The sequence below is a fragment of the Paroedura picta genome, chromosome 2, assembly GCF_049243985.1.
Source record: "Paroedura picta isolate Pp20150507F chromosome 2, Ppicta_v3.0, whole genome shotgun sequence".
NCBI classification, from domain to species: domain Eukaryota; kingdom Metazoa; phylum Chordata; class Lepidosauria; order Squamata; family Gekkonidae; genus Paroedura; species Paroedura picta.
Genome location: NC_135370.1, coordinates 24,469,646 through 24,495,516, shown reverse-complemented (window position 1 = coordinate 24,495,516; position 25,871 = coordinate 24,469,646). Strand labels below are relative to the sequence as shown.

The following is a 25,871-nucleotide window of genomic DNA, read 5'->3' as shown; positions in this document are numbered from 1 at the left end:
ATGGAGGATTTATCAGTGGCTGCTGGCAGGGGAGATTAAAGAGAGCCTCCACATTTAGACCTCTGAATCCTAGTTCCAGGAGGCGACACAGAAGCCTTGGCTTCTATGCCCTGTTGTTAGCCCTCCAGAGGAACTGGTTGGCCCCTGGGTGAGACAGGATGCTGGACTAGATGGGCCACTGGCCTGATCCAGCAGAGCTCTTCTGATGTTCTTAAGAAGGCCTCAGCCTCTCTGCCCTATTATTGGCCCTCCAGAGGTGCTGGTTGGCCTCTGTGTGAGACAGGAGGCTGGACTAGATGGCCCATTGGTCTGATCCAGCAGGGCTCTTCTGATTTTCTCAGGAAGGCCTCGGCCTCTCTGCCCTGTTGTTGGCCCTCCAGAGGAACTGGTTGACTATGGTGTGACGAGATGGACCTCTGGTCTGATCCCCATCTGGTTGATTATGAGTTCCTTACTTGCACCCATGGCATTTCATCTGACTTTCGAACCTAGCGGTTAGCTCCATTTCCCCCCATGGATTCAAATTCCTTTGTCTTGCACTGCCTCTGCTTTCACTTGAACCCAGTCACCTTTACCTCAGTCTCCAATAATAAACAAAAAAGAAATTTCCTCAGTAGGATGGTTTCTGCCTTCTCAGTAGTTTTGGGCCAGTTCCCTGCATTGAACTTGGGTCTTTTCAGTACTGACTTCATAATCCCGGAGGTGATGCTTGTTTATTCATGGTATTTATATCCCTTCTTTCGGCCCAGTCAGGAGCCCTGTCGGGAGCTAGGAACTAAAAACAGGGCAGTATTAAAAATACGGCATAAAAAAAGTTAAAATCCAAAGTAGGACTGTTTTCTGCACCAGGAATCCAGCCCAGCTAATTTTGGCTTCGGGAGGACGTTGGCGCCGGTGCAGCGAGGTCCCAGGCCTGGTGCGACACAGGCCGTCATTTGCCCCAGAGCACGGGAACACAGAGATTAGCAGATTCCATAGGGCAAGAGAACGCTGGGATGACCTTGGTGGTGGTGGAGAGTGCTGTCAAGTCCTAGCTGACTTTCAAGGCAAGAGAGGTTCAGAAGCGGTTTGCCATTCTCTGCCTCTGCATAGCAAGCTAGCACCTCCCTGGCAGTGGTCCCCAACCTTTTTATCACCGGGGACCGGTCAACGCTTGACAATTTTACTGAGGCCAGGGGGGGGGTAGTCTTTTGCCGAGGGATGTCACCACTGCTGCCTGAGCCCCTGCTCCACTTATTTCCCGCCGGCACCCCTGACTTCCTGCAGCCCACTAGGGGGCGCTGCCAGCAGCAGTGCCACACCGAGGGGGAGCCCCAGCCATGGCGGCCGCTGGAGAGCACCAAAGGTGAGCCAGCGGCAGAGTGGCAGGGCAGCCCCCGAGGCAGCAGCCGGGGAGGAGGACGAGGAGGAGCCACAGCCCGGAACCAACTGATCCATGGACTGGCCCCCGGACCGGGGTTGAGGACAACTGGTCTAGGGCTTACGCTGCTTAGCTTCTGAGATTTGATATGCTATGGGCCTTGTTGGAGCTCTCCGAGTCCTGCAGGGCCTGCAAAACGGAGCTCTTCTGCCAGGCGTTTGTCTGAGGCTGGGAAGCAGTCCTGGGGATTAAGACCGATTCCCCTCTCCCCTTAGGGTCTGGGCCAGTATTAGATTAGGCTGACTTGAAAGGTCCCCAGTGACAATATCCCAATTTCCACTGGCCATGTTTGGTCCACCCACTGGGTTTGTGTGGGATATAAATTAAATTGTATTTCGCCATAGTTTGGGTTGAGTTTCAGAATGTTTTTATTGGGTTTAATGGGGTTTTTATTCTTATTGTATGGCTTGTATACCAAAATTGTAAACCGCCGCGAGCCATCTCAGGGAGCGGCAATCATACAAATCCAATTATAAACAAACAAAATTAGTTTGGCCTAGCTTGGGCTAGCTAGGCCAGGGCTTGTGATTGTCCAGGCAATCATGCTATCGAACTCTCTACATGGCCAAATCTGTGGATACTTAAATCCACAGACTGGAGCCATGAGCAGACAAGATCTTCCTGCAAACCTGTGGAAAGCTCTGGGTTTGCAGAAGAATATGAGATAAAAATTTGTGTTGGAGCTCCTGTAGAAATGGATGCTGTCAGTGGCTGTCGCTAGGCAACTACCACACAACTGATATCCTTCTAAACTTGGTTTCTGACAAGATCGGGCTATCCAGGACAAGGCAGCATGAACATACTTGGCCATGATCTGAGGCCCAATGACTTGGAGCTAAGCACCACTGGTATCAATGGGTCTTAATTCCGAGTAGTGATATATGGGAGGCAAGGAGGGAGTTAGATAGGAAGGTGGATGGATGTGGGATATATATGATACGAGCTGTTAACAGCAGCTTCTCATTCATGTGTTGAATAACGACTCATTTGCCATCTTGTGCAACTTGTGAAAACAGCCATTTTCCCGTTTCCCCCCCTTTCTTGAAGCTTGAGTGATTCCACCGGCCCACCATCTCCATCCGACCTTCTCCCCATGTCTCCAAGTGTCTATGCCATTTTGAGAGAACACCTAAGCCCCACAGTGATGGAAACAGCTGTACGTCAAAAGGTTTTTACTTCCCCATTTGTATCTGTCCTTCATTTCCACCCAGTGGGAACCCAAAGAGGTTACTACTCTTTCCTCTGTTTTATCCTTACAAGAACCCTGTGAAGTAGGTTAGGTTGAGGGGGCGACTGGCCCAAATTCCCCCAGGCAGATTCAAGGAAAAGCAGGGTTCTGAACCCAGACATACGAGATCCTAGTCCTACACTGTAAACATTCTGCAGTTTTGGTTCTTTTCTATAAAGGAAGGTGTGTAAAGCATAACCAGAGATATACCATTTAGAATGAAGAAGGGGATTGCATAGATTCACAGAGGATGTGTATCAATGGCTGCCAGCCATTTTGGCCAAGGGAAATCTCTACATCATTGTTGGCCATGCAGAGGAACTGGTTGGCCTATGTGAGAGGATGCTGGACTAGATGGGCCACTGGTCTGATCCAGCAGGGCTCTTCTGATGTTCTTAGGAAGGCCTCAGCCTCTCTGCCCTGTTGCTGGCCCTCCAGAGGAACTGGTTGGCCCCTGTGAGAGACAGGATGCAGGACTAGATGCACTGTTGCCTGTTATGGAGAGAGGTACCTGTTATGGGGAGAGGAAGGGAAGATGACTGTCAGCCACATTGTGACTCCTTCAAGTAGTAAAAAGTGGGGTACAAAAAAAACCAGCTAACTCTTCTATAGTATATTATAGACTAGCCCTTGACTAGACTACAGAAAATTATCATTTGTAGCTTCTGCTTTCAGTTTGCTCAGCAATTTTTTGCTTTGGGCATTTTCTCAGCATCCTTTTTTGCAGGGGGGGGGGCAGAACCTCAGTGGATTTCTGAGAATTGACATGTTCTCATTCTTTTCTTCTAGATGAGTTCTCCTTATTCAACAGATTGACCTTCAGATCGTGAAAGTTCTACGGGGGAGGGTGTATATGTTTTAAAAATCAGAGTTCCTAAATAAACATTGGTTGTTGTTTTTTTTGTGAATTCCTATTTCCTGGAGACAAATACATGACTTCCATCATTGTTCTTTCATAAATAGTTCAAATTGATATTTATAAACCAAGGAGATGGTAGGTTTCGTGTTTTTGTAAGTGGAAGTGCAGGGAATAAAAGATGAGGAAATGAATGTTAGTTCCAGCAGAACCGCCAGCTTTAAACTTTCACTCACAGTGACTCAGTAATTTAATAGAGAATGCAAAAAATTACGGTAGTAAACTATTTCTCCTGAAATTCAACATGCTTTGAGTAAATCTAATGATGTTCATCAAGAGATCGGTTCACTTTTTGCTCAGTTTTTATTACTTTGATGCTTTAATATTTTGCTACCGAATCGCCATTTGCAGGTCGTAGTTCTTAATGTAGTAAAGCCGATAGTGAAATGTGGATCTGTAAGGACTACTGACACAACCTGAAAACTACAAATTTGATAATGCATTGTGACTATAAGCAAAACATACGTGACAGCACCATAACAAGGGTCCCCAACCTAAACATCACCATTTTATTATTATAGCATGTCCTTCCTAGTTGGCTCAGGCCTATGGGCGCCACGGCATCTGCTGCCACATGTCCTGGTGTCCACAATCTTTACTGTCTGACTGAAAGCAGCCTGTGGCAGCCATTTTGTGGTTGGTTCTGCCTCATGCAGCAGCCATTTTGTGGCACGCTCATCACTCTGTCAGAATTCCAAGGTGCTTTCAGGCTCAAAAAGGATGGAGACCTCCGCTAGATGCCTTAAATTTCAGCAAACAAATTGTAGTCCACGGACATCTGGAGAGCCAGTTTGGCCACCCCTGCTCTAGTGACTCCAAAATTCATTCCCCAGGACTGAGGGCATTTCTGCAAAGCGATGGCACGTCTGTAATTTTTGAAAAATTGTTGTTTTAAACGTTTTTAAATAAAAGACTTTCTAATCAACTGGTATGTTTTCATAGTCTTAATTGCATGCAGCAGGGAGATGTGTATTGCAGACATGTGTTCTGTGATCAAAAAGCCCAGGGCAGGAGGTACAGCTGCCCAGTGTGTCCTCAGCTGTCACAGCTGGCCTCTACAGAGGAATGGAAGCAGAATCTTTTGGTGGCGCCTCAGCAGGGTGTCCAGTGAAGCCTATCTTTATGCAGTCGCTCTTGATCAGGTTTTGTCCCACTCTTTCACCAAGCTCTGAGCCCGGAACTTGATCCCGCCCCCCCCTCGTCTTGTTCCAATGAAGCAAGTTAGGCTAAGAACCAGTGAATGGGTAAAGATCACCCTGTGAATGCCCTGTCTGTGTGTGTATGTGGGGAGGATGGGGGCTTAGAAGGAGAAGAAGAAGAAGAAGGAGAAGGAGAAGAAGGAGTTGGTTCTTATATGCCGCTTTCCTCTACCCGAAGAGTCTCAAAGCGGCTTACAGTTGCCTTCCCTTCCCTCTCCCCACAACAGACACCTTGTGAGGTCGGTGGGGCTGAGAGCGCTCTGAGAACTGGGACTGGCCCAAGATCACCCAACTGGCTGCATGTGGAGGAGGAGTGGGGTACTGAACTTGGTTCCCCAGATTAGAGGCCGCCCCTGATAACGACGACACCCACCCACCCATGGATAGTTCTCCATGGTCTCAGACCGAGGTTCTTATCTCTCGAACCAATAAACTTGAGATGCTGGGGGCCTGAATTTAGGGACTTATGCATGCCAAGCAGATGCTCTGCCACTAAGATCCCCCACAGAACATCTGGCATGATGAAAGAAGGGGGGGAGACACCATAATATGGTTTCCACTGAGACGAAGTGCAGTGCAAACATTACCATTCTTACCTTTCTCTAATGTGCCACATTTCCTAAAACTCTCCTGGCACAGCAGGAGCAGACTATATCCACATATTTGAGAATGGAGGAGTCGAGTCTGCTGCCCTGGACTCCAGAGGAGCAGTGGGTAGAAGAGAAAGTAAATTTCTAGTGCTTCAGACTGTAGATTGTGGGGCCCACAACTGGCATTTGTCATTCTCAGTGTCAACAAAACTCACATAATGTTTATTCGGCTCTTCCTTGGATAAGGAGCAGAGTGCCAAAATGACTCAGTCTGAGCCGGAATTCGCATCTGGATTTTCCACATGCAAATACAACATCTTGCTATAATTAAACACTACCTACAGCTGCATCCCCTCTTGAAGAGAGACACAGAAACCAATAGCCCTCAGAGAGAATAATTGTCTGCCAGGTAGATTTTTCTATTTTAATCTCTGTGCGGAAAGGAGCTTTGACTCTCGAAAGCTTACGACCTGACACTGGTCTCTTGAGTTGCTCCTGGATTCGAATCTAGCAGTTATCTTGCAGACTGACTCATCTCCCCTCTGGAAAATTAATATTCCGGAGTTCTGTTTCCTAAGTTGTTCTAAATTTTGGCAATTGAAAACAGATGTTGTTATTCTATGACATTAAAATGCAAAGTATTTCCAAACGTGGGCCACAAAATTTGAAGCGGGAGTTATCACAGCGGAAGAAAAAAAATTCTGCAATCTAGGAGCTTTGTGGCAGAGTGGAAATTTGGACCTGGTCTTCCCAGAACTTAATCTGGCACTCAACCCACCTATGTATTTAGTGTTAGAACATCAGAAGAGCCCTGCTGGATCATACCAGTGGTCCATCTATTTCAGCATCTTGTCTCACAAAGAAGATAACAAGTTTGGAAGGCCAGCAACCGGGCCTAGAGGCCAAGGCCTTCCCAAGAACAGAAGACGAAGCCTGCTGAATCAGACCAGAGGTCCATCCAGTCCAGCATCCTGCCTCTCACAGTGGCCAACCTGTTTCTCTAGAGAGGGACAACGGGGCAGAGTGGTCAAGGCCTTCATTAGAACATCAGAAAAGCCCTGCTGGATGAGACCAGTGGTCCATCCAGTCCAGCATGCTGTCTCACTGAGTGGCCAACCAGTTCCTCTGGAGGGCCAGCAACAGGGCAGAGACACCAAGGCCTTCCCCTTATAAGAACATCAGAAGAGTCCTGCAGACTGAGACCAGAGGTCCATCCAGTCAAGCATCCTGCCTCACACAGTGGCCAACCTGTTTCTCTAGGGAGGGACAACGGGGCAGAGTGGTCAAGGCCTTCATTAGAACATCAGAAAAGTCCTGCTGGATGAGACCAGTGGTTCATCCAGTCCAGCATGCTCTCACAGAGTGGCCAACCAGTTCCTCTGGAGGGCCAGCAACAGGGCAGAGACACCAAAGCCTTCCCCTTATAAGAACATCAGATGAGTCCTGCTGACTCAGACCAGTGGTCCATCCAGTCCAGCATTCTGTCTCACACAGGGGCCAAACAATTCCTCTGGAAGCCAACAACAGGGCTTGATTCCAGTGTCTCTGAATGTGGCGTTTCCCTTCATCCACCATGGCTAGTAGTCATTGATAGACTCCTTCTCCATGAATCTGTCCTCCTTTTAAAATTGCTTATTCCTGTAGCCATCAAAACATCCCCTGATGGTGAGTTCCACATTTTAATCCCTCTCTGTATCAATTAGTATTTCCTTTTGGCCATCCTGAAACCTACTACCCATCAGCTTCACTTGTTGTTGTTGTTAGGTGCGAAGTCGTGTCCGACCCATCGTGGCCCCATGGACAATGAACCTCCAGGCCTTCCTGTCCTCTACCATTCCCCGGAGTCCATTTAAGTTTGCACCTACTGCTTCAGTGACTCCATCCAGCCACCTCATTCTCTGTCGTCCCCTTCTTCTTTTGCCCTCAATCGCTCCCAGCATTAGGCTCTTCTCCAGGGAGTCCTTCCTTCTCATGAGGTGGCAAAAGTATTTGAGTTTCATCTTCATCAGCTTCACTGGATACCCTCAAATTCTCATATTTTGGGAGAAGGGGAGAAATTTCAGTTTGTCCACTCTCTCCACAACATGAATAATTTTGTGAACCTCTATCATACCCCCCCCCCCCATTTTTTAGTCATCTCATTTTCTTAACAGAAAAGTCCTGGACAATTTGTTCTTTCCTCTTGGGGATGTTGACCCTCATCATCCTGGTTGCCTTCTTATTTTATTTCTCCAGCTCCGCAATATCCATTTTGAAATATTGTGTGGTATTTAAAAGTATGTCAGGCCAGGATCCAGAAGACCAGCCCCTTCAAAGACACACTCAGTCACAGAAACTTGCTATAGGTGATTTTGGGTCAGTCACACTCTTTCAGCTGATCCTACCTCACAAGGTTGTTGATACGGTAGGAGTAGAGTCGGCTGTCTGCTGCCCTTAGGACAGTGGTTCTCAACCTTGGGGGTCGGGACCCCTTTGGGGGTCGAACCCTTTCACAGGGGTCGCAGCAGGGCAAGCAGCTTGGCTGGGGGGGGGGGCGCGCCATCCACACAACAGCCTTGCGGGGTAGAACGAGATAGAGCTTTCGTCTGTCTGGAGCAGCGGAAAAAAATCGAGATCTGCATGGTGGGATGAGAGGCAGAACTGAACTGAACTGAACTGAGAAACCCCGGGGAAAAAACAATTTATATACAACCGTGAACAATGGATCTTCACGACATTGGTCACTTTTGGTTTAATATCTGTGAAAGAACCCTTGCATAGTTTAATGGTTGGGGGGTCACCACAAGATGAGCAAATGTATTAAAGGGTCGCGCCATTAGGAAGAACCACTGCCTTAGGAGGAGCAGTGGGGAGAACAGTGTAAGCAAGTTCAATGCTGATGCTTCAGACATTGATGCTAGCTGAGCACTGGCATTTGTCATTCCCAGTGATTTGCTCAGGAAGATGGTTGCCAGCTCTGTGTTCGAAATCCCCGAGATGAGGGGGTTGAGCTTGGAGAGGGAAGGGCTTTGGGGTCTAATGAAGAGGTGGCCAGACAGTAGCTCTCCATCTGCCCATGGACTACAATTCCCATAAGCCCTTGGTGCTCATGGGAATTGTATTCCACGGGCATGTGGAGAGCCACGGCTTGGCCACCCCTACACATCACAGAAAAGGGGTCCCCTGGCTTTCCAGCCTGCAGGCCCCTTGGGAATTTGAAACAGCGAGGTGGGTGGAACCACAAAATGGCCACCAGGGAAGGCAGAGCCAACCACAAAGACATGCATGGAATGCCAAGTTCAAGCTGCAAGAGGAGAAAGCAGGCCTGCTGCGTAGAAGCCCCGCCCACATTCTAAGAACACTTGACAGGGGCCAGGAAGAACACAGGTTGCCACCAGTCTCCAGTTGAGGCCTGGAGAGCTCCCAGAATCACAAACTGCCCGATGACAGAGATCAGTTCCTTGAGAAAGTGGCAGCTTTAGGGGTGTTCTATCCCACTCTCCCCCTCCCTCCCAAACCCCTCCCTCCTCAGTCTCCACCTCCAAAATCTTCAGCTATTTCCCCAAAAGAGATGACCTGGGGATCCCCAGGAAGGGCAGTTCATCTTCAGGCTACAGAGATCAGTTCCCCTTTAGAAAAGAGATACATTGACTGGAGGCTGGGCTCTGCAGCACTGCACCCAAGGCCCCTGTCCTCCCCAGGCTCCATCCCCAAATCTTCAGGAGTTTCCCAACGAGGGTTGCCAGCCTCCAGGTGGGACCTGGGGATCCCCTGGAATTACAGCTCAACTCCAGACTGTAGAGATTGGTTCCCCTGGAGAGAGTGGCTACTTAGAAGGGGGACTGTCCATCCCCCAAATCTCCGGGCTCTCCCCAATTTGGGATGCAATGGCCAGGTGAGCCCTGAGAATCCCCTGGAATTACACCCCCCCCCCTCCAAACTGGCCATCCTCCCCCCTCGGTGGCCGGTGGGGGCCCCTGATAACTCCACTGTCCACCCAGCATAACCATTGGGGGCGAGGCTGCCATAGAGTCCAGGGTGACGGACCCCTGCCCTTCGGAGATCAGCGGCCCTTCCGGGAAGATTCCAGGCCCCACCGGGAGGTTGGCACGTGGGGAGGCGGCCGTCTGGATCCGTGGCCAAGGCGGGTCTCGCTCCATCGAGCGGCGGGGAGGGGCGACGGCCAAGCCCGCTCCCCCTCCCTCCGCCGCGGCCCGACTTTCGCTTTCGGATGCCCAGCTGCCTTCCCGGAGCTCCGCCGGCTTCTCGGAAACCACGTGGCCGGCTGTTCCCGCCACCCGCCTGCCCTCCCTCCGCTTACCCCCCCCCCCCTTCTTTTTGCTTTGCAAGCCCGGAGGGATCTGGCCGCTTCCCCCAAGGTGGCCAAGAAACCAGCCCAGGGATCCGAGGGGTTGGGGGGAGAGAAAGAGAGAGAGATCTTTCAGAATCCTAGGGTTGCCAACTCTGGGTCGGGAAATTCCTGGAGAGGCGGGAGCAGGGCATGGGAGGGAGGGATGCCATAGGAACTGAAGAAGCGTCCTGCTGGCTCTGTCCAGTGGCCCACTTAGTCCTGCAACCTCGCTTACCCTGGGGCTGACCAGCTCCTCTGGCGGTCCAACAGCAAGGCATGCCTAAGAACAGGGGTAGTCAAACTGCGGCCCTCCTGATGTCCATGGACTACAATTCCCAGGAGCCCCTGCCAGCATTTGCTGGCAGGGGCTCCTGGGAATTGTAGTCCATGGACATCTGGAGGGCCACAGTTTGACTACCGCAGCCTAAGAACATCAGGAGAGCCCTGCTGGATCAGACCAGTGGCCCATCTAGTCCAGCCTCCTGTCTCACACAAGGGCCAACTAGTGGTCCATCCAGTCCAGCATCCAAACCTGGAACTGGCCACCCTACCCCTATTCCCCACCAGTGGCTCAGCGGGGGCTTGGCCACCCAAGTCTTTTTCACCAGGGGAACTGATCTCTGTGACCTGGAGATCCCGCTGTTCCGGCTGATATTCAGGTTCCAGCTGGAGGCTGGCAACCCCCCCCACACACACACACAAATCTGGACACTTAACACAAAAACCTGTGCCCTCCACTATGGGGCTACTACTAGGTTGGCAATTGGATGACCCATGAAGCAAACGGGGGTGGGGACTCCCAGTATTGCTGCCTCTACTCTGCAGGGCTGCTGTGAGGGGAACATGAAGGAATGGACAATGGCGCAGGCTGACCTAAACTCTTCTAGATGGCATCCAGAAAGAACGAAGAAATTTTTTGCTTCCGGACCTCCAGCCCCCCTTTTTTGTGGGGAGGGGGCTTTTTATTTATTTGTATCTGACCTTTCGCCCAGTGGAGACCTAGAGCAACATTCATGAATTGAGCCAGCTTGGTGTAGTGGTTGGGCGTGTGGACTTCTGGCATGCCGGGTTCGATTCTGCACTCCCCCACATGCAGCCAGCTGGGTGACCTTGGGCTCACCACGGCACTGATAAAGCTGTTCTGACCAAGCAGTGATATCAAGGCTCTCTCAGCCTCGCCTCCCTCACAGGGTGTCTGTTGTGGGGAGAGGAAAGGGAAGGTGACTGTAAGCTGCTTTGAGGCTCCTTCTGGAAGAGAAAAGTGGCATATAAGTACCAACTATTCTTCTTTCTTCTTCTTCTTCCGTTCTGCCCTCACAACAATCCTGCAAGGCAGGTTTGGGTGACAGTGTGACCAGCCACTGAGCCCTGAACCTGAAGAAGAGTTTTAGGGAACTGGAAAATAAATTGCAAATGTTTTATAGTATTGAAAAACGCTTGTGCTTGGTGATTGATTCCCCCCCCCCCTTCTTTCCTGGGTTTGCCAACCTCTGGTTGGTTCTAAAATAGGAAAACTGTTTTGGGCTAAATGAAAATCAAAATATTTACTATGATTGCTAATGTGCTTCTTGATCAAAGGCCAAAAGCAACTCCCTTACATCAGAGAAGTACAAAAATTGGTAACAGTCCAATAATGCAGCGAATTGGAACAATGATAGTCCAACTATGTAACAGTCAAGCGATCCATTCCCCAGTATTGGTCAATAACGTGTTATAGTCTTCGTTGAGACTATTCTACAAAGTAAATAATAGATAATATTTTGTAATAATAATAAAATAACGTATATAGTCAGTATAATGCAGAATTTAGTACATTTTTTACCGCGTCCGAGCCTCTTCCAAGCAATCTTTCTTCTTTCAGCGCTGCCAATGTTAAAGACAAACTGGAAAGAACAAAATGAAATGCCCCTGATTTTCAACCTGCACCATTTGGCCTTCCTATTGGTAACCTCTGGGTGATGCCTGGAGACCTGGAATTGCAACTCATTTCCAGCCTGTGGAGGAAATGACAGCTTTGAAAGGTAGACTCTGTGACCCTGTACCTCCCTGAGGTCCCTCCCCTCCCCTCCTAAGTCCCACCCTCTCCAGGCTCCACCCCCAAAGCCTCCAGATCTATCCCAGCCCAGAGCTGGCAAACCTATTCCTAACAGAAGGCAGGGCTACTATAATACTAAAGGCAGTACTATTGTTGTGCACGGGGTGTGGCGTTGTGTTTGTTGCTGTCTTTTTCTGAGCCTCCCAGGAGGGCAGTATATAAATACAATCAATCAATCAAGGCAGGCTGCAGTGATTATATGAAATTCACTTATTTTATTCATATTTATTTTAAAATTCAGTTTATGGGCTGCCCATCCCACAGTGTGCTCAGGCTGGCCACGAAAAGTGAGCAAGGATAAGTAACTAGTAAAATCTCAAATTTAAAGAGGCAAATCCCACAGCCTTAGGGATAGATTGCTTGAGAAGCAGGAGGAGGCCAGACGAGGTCAACATCCATAAGCGTGGCAGGAGTTTTAGGATTTATTTATCAGGTCACCACAACCCCCTTTTCAAGGCAAGAGACATTCAGAGGGGGTTTGCTTAACTTCTAAGGCTAAATAGCAAGCCTGGGTCATCCAGATCACAGCGTTTCTATATTAAAAAGAATATTTTTAATATAATAATAAAAATATATTAAAATATATCTTGCTTGCAACACTAAACCAGGAAGCCAGGTCTCTGCTCCATCATGCAAACTCGCTGGGTGACCTTGAGCCAATCCCGCACTCTCAGCATAACCTACCTCACAAGGTTGTTGTGAGAGTCAACCAGAGAAAGGGAAATGGATGTTGACCTCCCTTGGAAGAGCAGTTTAAAAATGTATCCAGCCCTAAAGGCGCTAGGTGTTTGTACTGACATGCTTCAGCATTACGTGACTCTGTTGTTCAGGGTCATTGCCAGCTTTGGCTAGGGAACGGCTGGAGATTTGGGGGTAGAGCCTGGGGAGGGCACAGTGCCACAGAGTCCCCCTCCAAAGCATCCCTTTCCCCCAGAGCAGGGGTAGTCTGGGAATTATAGTCCACAAACATCTGGAGGACCACAGGTTGACTACCCCTGTTCCAGAGAACTGATCCCTGTAGTCTGAACTGTCACTTCACCGGTTCCCCAGGTCGCACCTGGAGGCTGGCATCCCTATTGACAAGTTCCCCTCTGGCGGGGAGGCGGGGTTGCCAAATCCAGGTTGAGAATCTGGGGGTGGAGACTGGGGCACACTGCCACAAGAGTCCACCCCTCCCGTGCAAAGCATCCCTTTTCTCCTGATATTTGCAATCTGGAGGTGCAATTCCAGGGAATCCCCTGCCCTGCCTGGAGGCTGGCATCCCTCTAATCCAGGGGTAGTCAACCTGTGGTCCTCCAGATGTCACTGGACTACAATTCCCATAAGCCCCTGCCAGCAAATGCTGGCAGGGGCTCAAGGGATTTGTAGTCCATGGACATCTGGAGGACCACAGGTTGACTACCCCTCCTTGCTGTTCTGCACACCGACGGCTGCCCGCTGGAAATATAATAAATAAATATTTATTTTTGATGCCCAGCTCCCCAGCTCTTCCCTGACCGCCAGGCGCCTTCCCCGGGCAAATGTTTTTCTTTCTTGTTGCAAAGGCAAGCCAATTAATTTCCCGAACACGCGCCGCCGCAGCCCCTGGGCGCAGCGGCGGGAGGGTGGCCGCGCGGCGGGAATAGCCCCGAACGTCCCCGGGCTGCCCTCTCCTCTCTGATTGGCTGAGGGGGCCCTCCCCTGCTCGCTGATTGGCCGCCTCCGCCGGGTCCCCTTCCTATTTCCGAGTCGGGAATCGGTTTCGTTTTCAGACAAGCGCCCGACCAGAAGGAGGACTTGCCGCCAGGTAAAGGCAAAGCGCTTGCAGCCCGCGGGAGCTTGCAAAAGCGGGGATCGGGGCCACACAGGGAGGTGGGGGATGCAACTGCCTCACGAGGAAGCCCTGCGAGGTCCGGCCCGTCCTCCCCGTGTCTATTGCAGCCCGACGCGTGTGCTCCCATCCCTACCTACTAGGGCTGCGATCCCGGGATGGGATTGTTTTGCTTCGGAGTCGACCTGAGCTGCCAGCAGTTTGCTTTCGCCCTGCCCGGCCGTGCAAGGCTTCCCAGTTCGGTGAGGCAGAGACTGCAGCTGCAAACTCGAACCCCGGAAAAAAATGTCCGCGTTTAGGTGTCCCTGGGCCCCGATCCACGCATGGTCGGGTGCTGCGGTGTCCCCGTTAGTGACTCGCCACCTGGATTTTATGATCCACTCGGGTATGCGAAGGTAGTGATCCTTTCATAGGGTTGCACGGTTGGCCTGCAGGAAAAGAACAAAATTCCAGTCCAGGAAACGACTTGGAGCCCAACAAAGATTTCGGGGGATGAACTTTCCAGCGTTGGGTGTCTGGGCCAATAATTTTTTTTTTTACAGGGGTTTTATTGTATTTTAATGTTTTGTTCCTGTGAACTGCTGCAAATCCATTGGAAGGGTGGCGGTATACAAATTGAAAACAAATAAATAAATGACACCTGTATCCAGACGTTCACTGTGGGCCGGATTAATGGAGTCCTATGAAGGCCCATGGAGTTCAACGTGGCTCCATTGAACTGTCAACTTTTGTCTGGAATGAGTGATGGGTGATGGAGTCCTGCCCTTGTCCCCCCCCCCTTACTGAACTGACACAAACTGGAAGTGGAGGATTCTGGTGGGCAGCTGGGTTGGTCTGAAGCAACAGAACAAAATGTGAGTCCAGGGGCACCTTTAAGACCAACAAAGTTTGGTGTAAGCTTTTCATGTACATGCCCACCTTGTCAGACACAATGAAATGGAAATTGCAATGCCACATAGATGAAAAGAGTTTGGCGCATGGATTAGTCCAGAGCATAATGAAGGTATTTAGCAGAGACAAGCTAAACTAATAGTCATCTTTATTGTGTTTTAATGTGCGGGGGATTTTAAGGGTTCTGTGTTTTTACCGTTGTATTGTAAACCACCACGAGTCTTGAGAACAACGGTATCTAAATCAAATAAATAAATAAATAAATAAATTGATCAGGTCGTCATTCCTTTGGGTTCAGCTCTGGGGGAGAAAACATTTGTAAAGCTATTGGGAGTTTAGGAATAATCCCCATTTAATGTAGATCTGTTTCACAAATGCATCCTGAAAAAAATGCATCTATTCACTTGTTTTAAGTCTACCTGATCCTTTGAATTCTTTTTTTACTCTGTTGTAGATGTGCATAATTCACGTGAACTGCAGAATCTGTCCTTTCCCGGCACAGAGTTTGAGTTTATTTACTTTGCTTTCTTCCTTTTCATCAAAAGGGCTAGTGTGAGAGTAGAGAGAGCATCTGAAATTCTTCTGGATGAGGTTTGTTCGGCCCCCCTTTTCTATTTTTATATTTTAAAATGAGCACAATTTCAACGGAATCATTTTTCCCTGCATTTTCCCTAAGAGGCTCTAGTTGAAAATGCATTGACCAGGTCTATTTGACATTCATTTTTTAATTTTCTTATTCATCTTATTGATTGTCTTTCTGACTTGAACTCAAGACTGTTTATGAAGATTGAGTCATCCATTAAACACTGCAACAAGGTTGCAGAACCAACCAGAAGTCCAAAAACAGAACTGAAGCAATGCATGGGTATCGGCACGTCACATTAAGAAGAGCAAAAAAATATATAATAGGATCCTATTTGTAGCATGCTATATGCAGCAGTACAGACCCTAGTAATTTATCAAAGTAACTTTGTGAACAATTTTGTACCATGGCTCATGAATTAAAGCTTGTGACAAAATTTGGCTGGTTTGTGGAGCGCAAAGTAATGCTTGTGAAGCAGAAGCATTTTTAACTATTCAGAGAAGCCCCAGAGTGGTTTACAGTTGCCTTCTCTTCTTCCCACAACCGACGCTCTGTGAGATAGGTGGGACTGAAAAAGCTCTGAGAGAACTGAGTGGCCGCCACTCTTAACCACTACTAAGCTGACTAACTCGGTGATTCCCAAAGTGGGCGCTACCGCCCCCTGGTGGGAGCTGCAGCGATCCAGGGGGGCGGCGATGGGCCACAGGTGCATTTGGGGGCAATGAATAACTATTAAAATAATTAAAAAAAAATTTTCCAGGGCGCTGAGTAATATTTTTTCTGGAAAGGGGGAGGTAGGCCAGATAAGTTTGGGAACAACTGCTCTAACTGAACTGAAGAACTGCCATAAATTTCCACAGACTTTGATGGCGTGCACAACAAGCGGAAAGCTGGGGTTTAAAGGGTTCCGAATCAGGGGCTGGGGACCTGCAAGACGACCCTAGATGATGGCCAAAGGGAGCATGGTGGGTTGTAAAGGCAGAGGTGGTGCTGGATGACAACTTAACCATGCGTTTACGGAAACCCCTGGCTCACTGTCTTTCAAAACTGACCTTGAATGTGTGGTGACAGACCCAATAAAGTTTCAGCCGGTAGCCGTGTTGATCTGCAATAGAAAAGCCAGATTTGGGGTCACTAACACCTTGAACAGCAACAAAATTTGGGGAACTATAAATTTATTAGAGGAGAGCTCTCTTGCAGCTAAGCATTTGCCAATGGGAGTGTTGACTCTCAAGAGCAGGGGTAGTCAAACTGCGGCCCTCCAGATGTCCATGGACTACAATTCCCAGGAGCCCCTGCCAGCGTTCGCAGTTTGACTACCCAGGGCCGCAGTTTGACTACCCTTGCTCAAGAGCTTATTTCCCCTTTGCACCCCCCCCTCAAATCTCTCTGTTTATAGACACCTTGAGGCTGCCATGATGTTGGTAACTCGAGCATTTTAAATATAGGCCTGTTCCAAATGGATTCGGGATTAACCTGGAAGCAGGGGTGCCTTGTGGGGGGCGCCACCCGTACCTTGTTTCTATTCCCACCCCTTCAATGTGAAAGCTGGAGGGGGAAGAACTGGTGCTTAGACCAGCCCTAGCCTCTGGATTAGTTGTAGTTGTAACTTCTACATGCTGACTCCCCTCACCTTTTCCCAATTTCCTCACTTGCATAGGGAATTCTCCCTGTGCTCCGTCTTAGGGGTGAGCTCCATCAGTCCTACTCGAGAGCACAATGTCAGGTGGAAGCTACCCCACGACCCCCTCAAAGCCGGCATACGGCTTATCCAAGGGGGAAAACCCCAGGTAGAAATTAACCTAGGGTCACTGATCGAGAAAGGGAAGGAGAATTCATTTTAAAAACTTCCCTTTAAAAATTGTATCCTCTTTTGCCACGGCATCAAGGCCACTAAGGCAGCTCATGGATCACAAATGTACCTAATCACAAATGCACCTAATAAAATTGCATTTTAAAAACCAGTATAAACAGCAAAGGCACATCCCTAAAGCAATGAAAACCAGAGGTAGAATATACCAGAAAAGAAAGCTGACCAAGCAGATAGATTTGAGCCCAGGGGTACCAGGGACACCAACAAGATTTTATTTATTTGGATTTTTATACCACCCTTCAATACGGCTCTGGGCGGTTTACATAGAAGGTTGCAAAAATAGTTACATAAACCATTATAACTATCTGTCAGATTAGCAACCCCCAACCTGTGGGCAGCAGACCACATGTGGTCCGTCGACTAATTGGAGGTGGGCCACGAAGGATGCCTTCTCCCCCCCCCAGCCCTTTACTTCATCCCCCCCCCCCCCCGGCCCTTTACAACACACTTCGGGTGTCATTGTCTCCCATCACTCCCAGATGGGACTATCTCGTTGCAGAGAAACAAGCTCAGGGTAACCATTGATTTGTCCTTGTCATGAGTTAAAATTTCCATGAAAATAAAATGTTCCTTATGTTCATTGTTGTGGCGTGTCTGTTTCTTATTTTGAAGGGATGTTTAAACATTACCATAGCGATCAGAGAGCCTTAGGGCAGTGGTTGAGAGTAGAGGAGTAAACTACCCCCCCCCCCCCGGCCTCAGTAAAATTGTCAAGCGTTGAGTGGTCCTCGGTGATAAAAAGGTTGGGGACCACTGTGTCAGATAACAATCATAACATAGCATGCCAACCAGAATAGCATCTTGAGGGTATGCACTTCTGGGATCTCAAGCATATTTCATCAGGTAGAAGGTGCTTTGACTTTGGAAAGCTTACACCTCCAAAATCCTGTTTCTGTGCAGATTCACCTTGATTCTGTGCAGATTCATCTTGTTGGTGTACTAAGATCTGACTTTTTAATGGTACCTTGTGTTTGTCATTTTTAATCCTAAAATTCTGTGCAGCGTGTAATAAAGAGTTGTGTTGTATTTTATTTTCTTGTTTGCTAAATGTATTAATTGTTTCAGGAGGTAGTCGGTCATGTTAACCTGCTGTAGAACAACTTGGGGGTCCTGGCATGATTTTCGGGTTGGGTCATCCCCTGTTCTCCCGTTTGTCTTTCTGTTTTCAAGTTGTCAAGAGCGATTGGGCCAGGTGAAAAAGCCAGCTAGCATTTCTTCTGTCCTGCAGGCTTTTAGCTGAAGTCTGGCAGGGAATGGGGGTGGTGGTCTAAATCTCGTGTGTTTTGATCCATCAGAATGAGTCAGTGGTACAAACTGCAGCAACTGGATGCCAAGTTCCTGGAACAGGTGCACCAGCTCTACGATGACTCCTTTCCCATGGAAATCCGGCAGTATCTGGCGATGTGGCTGGAAGCCCAAGACTGGTGAGAGGCTGGTGGGGGTCATGTGTCATTTTAAGGGGTTCCTTTCCCATGGGCTGCAGATTGTGTCTGTATCGAAAACGTGTTGGGCAAAATGCTGCCTGTGTTGTACATCAGCACTTCCATGTTGCCTTCTAAGTCCGCTCAGCCCAAAAGTTTAGATTTAAGCAACCCTCAAGCACTTGTTGTGAATGGAGGGCTTCCACCATATAATTCTTTCCAGAGGGTTAGCCATGTTAATTGGAGCTCCTGCCCCTGACATTGCCCTGTGGTTTTCCAAGATAGCCCAGGATAGCAATCCAAGAGGGATCGCCTCTCTGCTTACAACCCCGAAAGAGCCTTATGCTCCAGCACCTCCGACTTGATCCCTGACCCCAGGGAAGCTCACTTGACCTCAACCAATGCCAGAGCTTTCTCCATCCTGGCCCCCACCTGGTGGAACGAGCTCCCAGAGGAGATCAGGGCCCTGACCGAACTTGAACAGTTCTGTAGGGCCTGCAAAAGGGAGCTCCTCCGCCAGGCAATTGGCTGAGGTCGACCTGAACCACCGCTTCCTACAGGCCCTCCCTCTGAGCCTCCCTCCTACGGCACCCACTACATTTCCGCCCAACCCACTGGGCTATCAGAAAGAGTTAGTGTAATTTTTTTCTACTTCTATATTTCTATATTTTTCTACTTATTCTATGTTTGTTGTTGTTGTTGTTTTCTATTATTGTAAAAATAAGTTACCTGTATTGTTTCTGTTTAATGTGAACTGCCCTGAGCCTTTGGGGAGGGTGGTATATATAAATATAATAAATAAAAAATAAATAAGATGCAGTGCTTGGTGCAGCGATGTGCATTCCGCCTGTCTCCCTGACATAGATTCTCTTAGAGCATCGTCCTAAACAGAGGCAGAGGCTTCTAAGCCCATTCACTTAAGTCAGCCTTTTTCAACCTCCTGACAGTGGAGTATCTCCTGAAATATTCTTCAGGCTACAAGTAACCCCCAGAAGTGATGTCAGCTGGCCATACCTCCCTGCCACATTCCCAGAAGTCACATGTTTACAGTGGGCTCAGAAGTTAGTTTCATTTTTGTGTGTGCAGTACCTTGTCTGAGCAAAACACGGAGGCATTCTTCTCAGCTGTCATAAAGCCCACCATGCAAAGCAGCAGTTATTTATTTGTTTGTTTGTTTGTTATATTCTCCTCAGGGGGAAAGATCTGTGTGATCTGGAGACCATTTGGAACTTTGGGAGATCCCCAGGCACCACCAGGAGGTTGGCAATCCTAGCAAGAGCTGAGAATTTATTTTCCCAGGACTGGAAATGGCTGCCAGGGTGAGGGGAGACCTGGAAAGAAAGGCTGTGCATAGTCCTTGCCCTGGAGCCAGGTGTAGCAGCTCTCAACTAGGGATGCCAGCCTCCAGGTGAGACCTGGGGATCCCCTGAGATTTCAGCTCATTTCCAGACTACAGAGGTGAGTTTCCCTGGAGAAAAGGGCTTCTTTGGAGGGTAGACTCTGGATGCAATCATCTCCTCTTGAATATCTGGATCCTTTTGCTTGTAACAACCTTCCTCCAGCTCTTTTCTGCCAGTAGGGCTCTGAGAAGATATTTTTGGGGGGAAACGGCATAATGGGGGAGTGCAGCAAATCCAGCACCTTTTACAGTGTATGTCAATTCAGCAAGGCCATTGCAGAAATCCCAAAGGACCCCCATCCTTCATCCACCACTTTGGGAGGGGGCAAATTGACCTGCCCAAATAAGGAGAAAACCACCCCGATAATCTACCCCCCCTCCCAACTCTGGAAATTGTGTGGGGAAATATTTACTGTCCCAACTGTAGAAGGGGGGAGGGGGAAGTGAGGCATTTGCAATATTTACTGTCCCGTCCAATGTACTTTTCAAAATATGTTGTGCATCTCATATATACTGCAGATAAATAGACCACATTTTGAAGGGCGTGTCCATTGTTTCCTGGCACTCAGTTGGTCCTTCAACAAAACTTCTCTTGCCGACACAAAGTACCTGTCTGGAGTGGGAAACGTTTTAAGCATTCCCTTTGGGTCAGCTCGGGGCACCCCAGTGGAAACCCCTGCCTCTGTGACAGGAACAGGCCTGGCTGGCAACGGCCTGAAATTTGGTTATGCCCCCTGCATTTCGTGGCGGCCATTTTGTGTTGGCGTCCTTCTCCATTCTCAAAATTCCAGAAGTGTCTCCTGGCTCAACAAGGTTGAGAACTCCTTCCTTTTGTCAAGTTTCCTCTACGATAAACTCCTTGCATGACTTGGAAAGCATTTTGAGTGTGCAAAACCATCTCTTTTAAATAATTTTGCTCGTATTGCAGAAGAGGAAGTATTTCATAGGAGGCCTCCCCCCTCCCTTCCCCCTGGCCATGTTCCTCAAATTCCTTTGGAAGCATTTATTTATTCAGGAATATCGGAAGATTACTGATGCTGTTCAGTTAATGCTGCTCTGGCTGTCATGTTATGTTATGATTATGTTATGCCATGTTATGTTATGATTGTAATTTATTGCTTTGTTATAGTATTCCACGTAAGCATTCCACAACGTTTAATGTAACCCGCCCAGAGCTGTAGGGAAAAACCGTATAGAAATCTAAATAAATAAGAAGAGCTCTCAGGAAACTGGCTTAAATCCAGATCAGAGATAGTCAAACTACGACCCTCCAGATGTCCATGGACTACAATTCCCACGAGCCCCTGCCAGCGAATGCTGGCATCTGGAAGGCCGCAGTTTGGCTACCCCTGATCTAGATGCTCAACGGAAGTTACTCTGGCCTGTTCAAAACAAAGCTGGCCCGTAGTACAACAAGGCCAGGATTTTCGTACATTTATGTTTTTGCATCACTGTGCCCTCTTTGATAATTCTGCAGAAAAGAAACCGCACCTCCCATCATTTTCCACACGCACAACCCTTCCCATCTCGAGATCCTCTGGGTAACCCGCTGTAGGCATACAGCCAATGAGCAACAGGCCCGCGGATCCTTTTGTTTCCTAGGGAACATGCTGCCATTGATTACGCGCAGGCCACCATGCTGTTCCAGAACCTTCTGTCGCAGCTGGACGATCAGTACAGCCGCTTCACGCAGGAGAACAACTTCCTGCTCCAGCACAACATCCGGAAGAGCAAGCGCAACCTACAGGTGCGTCTGGGCTTCACACCTGTTCTCCCTGATCTGGGAATGGGGGAATGGGGGAGTGAATGTTACGATCTTGTTAAGTTATTATTGTTGGAATGTTATTACTGTTACAGTTACCTGCTACCGTATGTTAATGGTATCTTTTCCGTGTTTTCTGTAAACCGCCCTGAGCCCTCAGGGAGGGCGGTATATAAATTTAATAATTAACAATTAACAATTAATGCCAAGCTGTCAGGCCAGTGGGTAATTGTCAGAAAGCCCCAGAATTCTACATCACCAAAAGTGAGGGTCCCAAGTGCCGACTATGGTGCCGGAAAACACCTTTCTAGTGCCTGCCAAGGGTGTTCAGAGAAACTTTTTATTAAACAACATTTTTCAAACAACTCTTAACTGTTCCATCTTGGCTGGCACCAGTGGGCATGATTTCTCTGCGCTGCACTTAACGTGTTTTCTGATCTTTGACAGCCACTGGCAGATCTTTCCTTTTTTAAAAAAAATGTTTCATTCTTCTGGCTCACAATCTGAAAAGGAGCCAATTAATTTGTGGCAGTTGACTTGCATTTTGTGATTCGGATGGAACCCTCTGGATCTCCCTGCTGTGCTGGGCCCCGGGGAAATTTGCTGGCATGGTTTATGTGAGATGGTTCACAGTGGGCAGCGTGATCTGGTTTCTCGTTTGCCAGGCCAGCCCTTGGACATGCAATGCTAGACTAGTGAAATGTGGGGCGCCCAAATCCAAAGTGGGTTGCGGGGCTGCAAAAGCAGGCAGTTTTCTCTCATGTAGACAAACTGGAGCGTGTCCAGAGCAGGGCAACCAAGATGGCAAGAAGTTTGGAGACCAAGATGTATGAGGAAAGGTTGGGGGAGCTTGGTCTGTTTAGCCTAGAGCGGAGGCGACTGAGAGGGGATCTGATAACCATCTTCAAGTATTTAAAAGGCTGCCATGTAGAGGATGGAGCAGAATTGTTCTCTCTTGCCCCGGAGGGACGGACCAGAACCAATGGGATGAAATTAATTCAAAAGAAATTCCGTCTAAACATCCGGAAAAAGTTCCTGACAGTCAGAGCGGTTTCTCAGTGGAACAGGCTTCTTCAGGAGGTGGTGGGTTCTCCATCTTTGGAAATTTTTAAACAGAGGCTGGATAGCCATCTGACGGAGAGGCTGATTCTGTGAAGGCTCAAGGGGGTGGCAGGTTACAGTGGATGAGCGATAGGATTGTGTGTGTCTTCCATTGAGCAGGGGATTGGACTAGATGACCCAGGAGGTCCCTTCCAACTCTATGATTATATCCAAGTACTAGTCAGGGCCGACCTGATTCCACAATGCTTTGCCCACTGCATACCGAGGTGGCCATGCGAATAGGCCAAGAGAAGGATGCTGAATCAGGATGGCCCAGGTGAGCTGATCTTGTCAGATCACAGAAGCTAAGCAAGGCTGGCTCTGGTTAGGACTTGGGTGGGAAGCCTCCAAGGCAGTCCAGGGCTGCTATGCAGAGGGAGGCAATGACCAATCCACTCTGAAAGCTTCTCACCTTGAAAACTCTTCGGCATAACCATAAATCATCCATCCTCTCCTTTGGATGCAGACAACCTTTGATGAAGATCCCTTATACATGGCTATGATGATCTCCAGGTGTCTAAGCGACGAACGGAAAATCCTCAGCGCTGCTAAGGCAGCAGACAAGGTAATTTTCTTCCAGGCTCTGAAGAAGGCAGCAAAATCATAGGGGCTGGGCAGGAGCGGTCCCTCCAGAAGTCCAGTCTAAAGCATAAAACACGTCTCCCCAAATCTGGCCTGTTTATGCAGCACTTTTCCTGACAGGGGCAGAATGACCTTAACTCTTTCAGTGCTGTTTAGCATTAAACAAAGACTGTCTCCGGGTCACCTAGCTGCCCTCGTGTCCCTTCTTCTTTCTGCCCCTGTGGGGCAGGTGATGCTGTGTGAGGACTGGGAGTGGCCCGTGGCCACCCAGCAGGCCTCATATGGAGAACTGGGGAATTAAATCCAGTTCTCCAGATTAGAGGCTGCTGCTCTTAACCTCTGCACCGAGCTGACTCTCTTAAGGCATCAGTTGTCCTGAATCTGGCCCTGGGCTGGTTATAAATGACATCAGTGAATCTTGCACAGTGTCTCCATCTGGACATGAGTGTCGCTGACCGCTTTTCACGGATTTGTGCTGGTGGGCATGAAGGCTATCTGTCTGAAGTTTGTTTATTGGTTACTAGGGGCCAAGCCCTTTGCATTCTGTAATGGGTGCTTGACGGGGGGGGGGTGGAAGAACCCTGTGGACGGATTCCCCCTCCTCCCAAGATCTGGGAAAGCTGCAGGCAGTTGTTAGGGAACTCACCAGCAGAGGCAGCTCTCACACAGCAGGGATCTGCAGCCTCTGAGCCTTGGAGGGAAGTGGAAGGAGGAGGGCGGGGTTAGGGGTTGGGGACGGAAGGCGATTGGCTGGCCACTGGATAGACAGGCAAGCTGGTTGGAGGAAGAGGAGGCACTCAGGAGTGGGACAGCCACCCTGAGTGTATGTTAAGCACTTAGTGGCACTTAAGCCATGAGACACACTCCTCCTCCAAGGCCTTACCAGAAATATTAACTGGAACCAGATAAGCAGTAAGAATAATAAATGCCGGATTTCGTTTTCGCTTCTCACTGTGCTGTAGGAGTGAAATGAGACACCTCTGCCTGTTGCTGGAATCTCAAGTAGTGACGAAAGGGGTGGGGGGAGGAATATCTAGTTTGCAGAGCTGTCTTGGTGGCTGAATGCCAAAGAACGGGAAAGACAGTCTAATCCTTTAAGCGTGCTCAGTTTAACGCACCCTTTCTCAACGTGTTTACCGTGGAAACAGTCTTCAGGCTTCACGAAACCCCAGAAGTGGGGCAATCATGAGGAATATGGTTGGGAAGCAGAGCTGTGGACATGCCCACCCAGGGCCCCTCCCCTTCCCACCCCCTCCAGGCCCATCATTGGCCATTTTGGGAGAGGGTCGGGGCAGGTTAACAACCATGTATGGATATATCACCCGATGAATGTTTTAACAGTCTTTTAAACGATTAATTCCCACCCATTCAGGAGCCCCTTCCAGGGTCATCAAGAATCCTCTGGGTTTCCTGGAAACCTGGTTGAGAGAGCCTGGTTTGCCTTCAGACGATCCAGTCAGAGTCAGATACGTTTATTTCGGTCAGCGACCAGGACGAAATACAAAACAGCAAAACACAATATAAGATTGGTTAAAAGTTCCGAAATGGCTTGGATCAGTTGTAAACAATCAAGTCCATTGCGTGCCAGCCGGGACCCTTTGAAGACGTTTGACCTCTTTCTTTTCTTTTCTGAGTTATTTTTATTGAAAGATTTTTTTAGAGAAAAAAAAGGACACAAATGAATACAAGGTAAAAAGAGTTAATGAAAAGGAAAAAGATACCAAGATGAGGCCTCTGATTTTCTGTGACCAATGCAAGTAAAATGACAACATTATCTCTTATTCTGTGGCTACAGAAAAAGAAAACTCTTTTTTCCCCCTATTGTCTAGTGCAGGGGTAGTCAATCTGCGGCCCTCCAGATGCCCTGGCAGTGTTCACTGCCAGGGCCTCATGGGAATTGTAGTCCATGGACATCTGGACTACAGTTTGACTATCCCTGTGTTTCTCCCCCTTCTTAATCATCAAAGCCACAAAGAATCAGTTAATTTTTTCCCTGTTTTATCCCAAAATGACTGGTTGACTTCTTTCTAGGTAGCTTTATTATAAGGGAAGGAGGTAACAAACAAAGTGTGCGTGCTCATGAAAGCTTTGTTCAACACAAGCTGCCAGGGACCAAGGGCACACTCTCTGCCTAACCTGCCTCACAGAACTATTGTGAGGATGCAGCAGAGGAGAGGAGAAAGCCCGAAGCCACCTTGGGGCCCCGCTGGGGACGACAGCAGGGTATAAATGGATTGAATAAATTAAACATGAAATCAATAAACAGTGGTTTGGCCTGATCTATCGTGTTTCTCAAATGTGTCGCGTCGTTTCCTCCTTGGGAGAAGGTGTGGGTGTCAGTGCGTGGGCGGCAGAATCTCTTCTGTTGATCTTCTCCAGGAAAGGGGCATTATTTCAGAGGGCCTGTGTTCTCTTCCAAATTCCAGATGCAGGTCGGGACCACGCAGAATTCGGTCACGTTGGTTCGGCAGAAGGAGCTGGATGGAAAAGTCATAAAAGTGAAGGACATGGTCACAGTAAGTTGAACTTGTGAAGCAACTTTCCCCTGGTCCATCAAAGCCAGCTGTGTCTCCTCAGACTGGCATAGTTCTCCAGGGCCTCAGGAAGCAGACTTTTCTATCATTTTAATTGGATTTTTTTGGAATTAACATTATTCTGTTGTTAGACACCC

At 48.6% G+C, this 25,871-nt stretch overlaps 2 protein-coding genes across 7 annotated transcripts in view; both read left to right on the top strand.

The window, feature by feature from the left end:
- The window catches only part of STAT4 (signal transducer and activator of transcription 4), a 54,902-nt gene extending 50,413 nt beyond the window's left edge, over positions 1 to 4,489 (top strand). For 3 of the 4 annotated variants that reach the window (XM_077319484.1, XM_077319485.1, XM_077319487.1), the window contains 2 exons: positions 2,468 to 2,588; positions 3,438 to 4,489. In XM_077319484.1, the coding sequence (XP_077175599.1) occupies positions 2,468 to 2,588; positions 3,438 to 3,464 (148 nt within the window). In that variant the 3' untranslated portion in view covers positions 3,465 to 4,489. The remainder of the gene's footprint in view (positions 1 to 2,467; positions 2,589 to 3,437) is intronic. The other variant, XM_077319486.1, reaches the window with a different exon arrangement.
- Positions 4,490 to 13,491: 9,002 nt separating this feature from the next.
- Positions 13,492 to 25,871, top strand: part of STAT1 (signal transducer and activator of transcription 1) — a 44,381-nt gene continuing 32,001 nt past the window's right edge. Inside the window, exons 1-5 of one of the 3 annotated variants that reach the window (XM_077319500.1) lie at positions 13,492 to 13,564; positions 18,231 to 18,359; positions 21,358 to 21,502; positions 23,085 to 23,183; positions 25,627 to 25,716. In XM_077319500.1, coding sequence (XP_077175615.1) covers positions 18,232 to 18,359; positions 21,358 to 21,502; positions 23,085 to 23,183; positions 25,627 to 25,716 — 462 coding nt within the window. In that variant the 5' untranslated portion in view covers positions 13,492 to 13,564; position 18,231. Of the gene's footprint in view, positions 13,565 to 15,051; positions 15,071 to 18,230; positions 18,360 to 21,357; positions 21,503 to 23,084; positions 23,184 to 25,626; positions 25,717 to 25,871 lie in introns of those variants that run through there. The other 2 variants (XM_077319499.1, XR_013228004.1) reach the window with 2 other exon arrangements.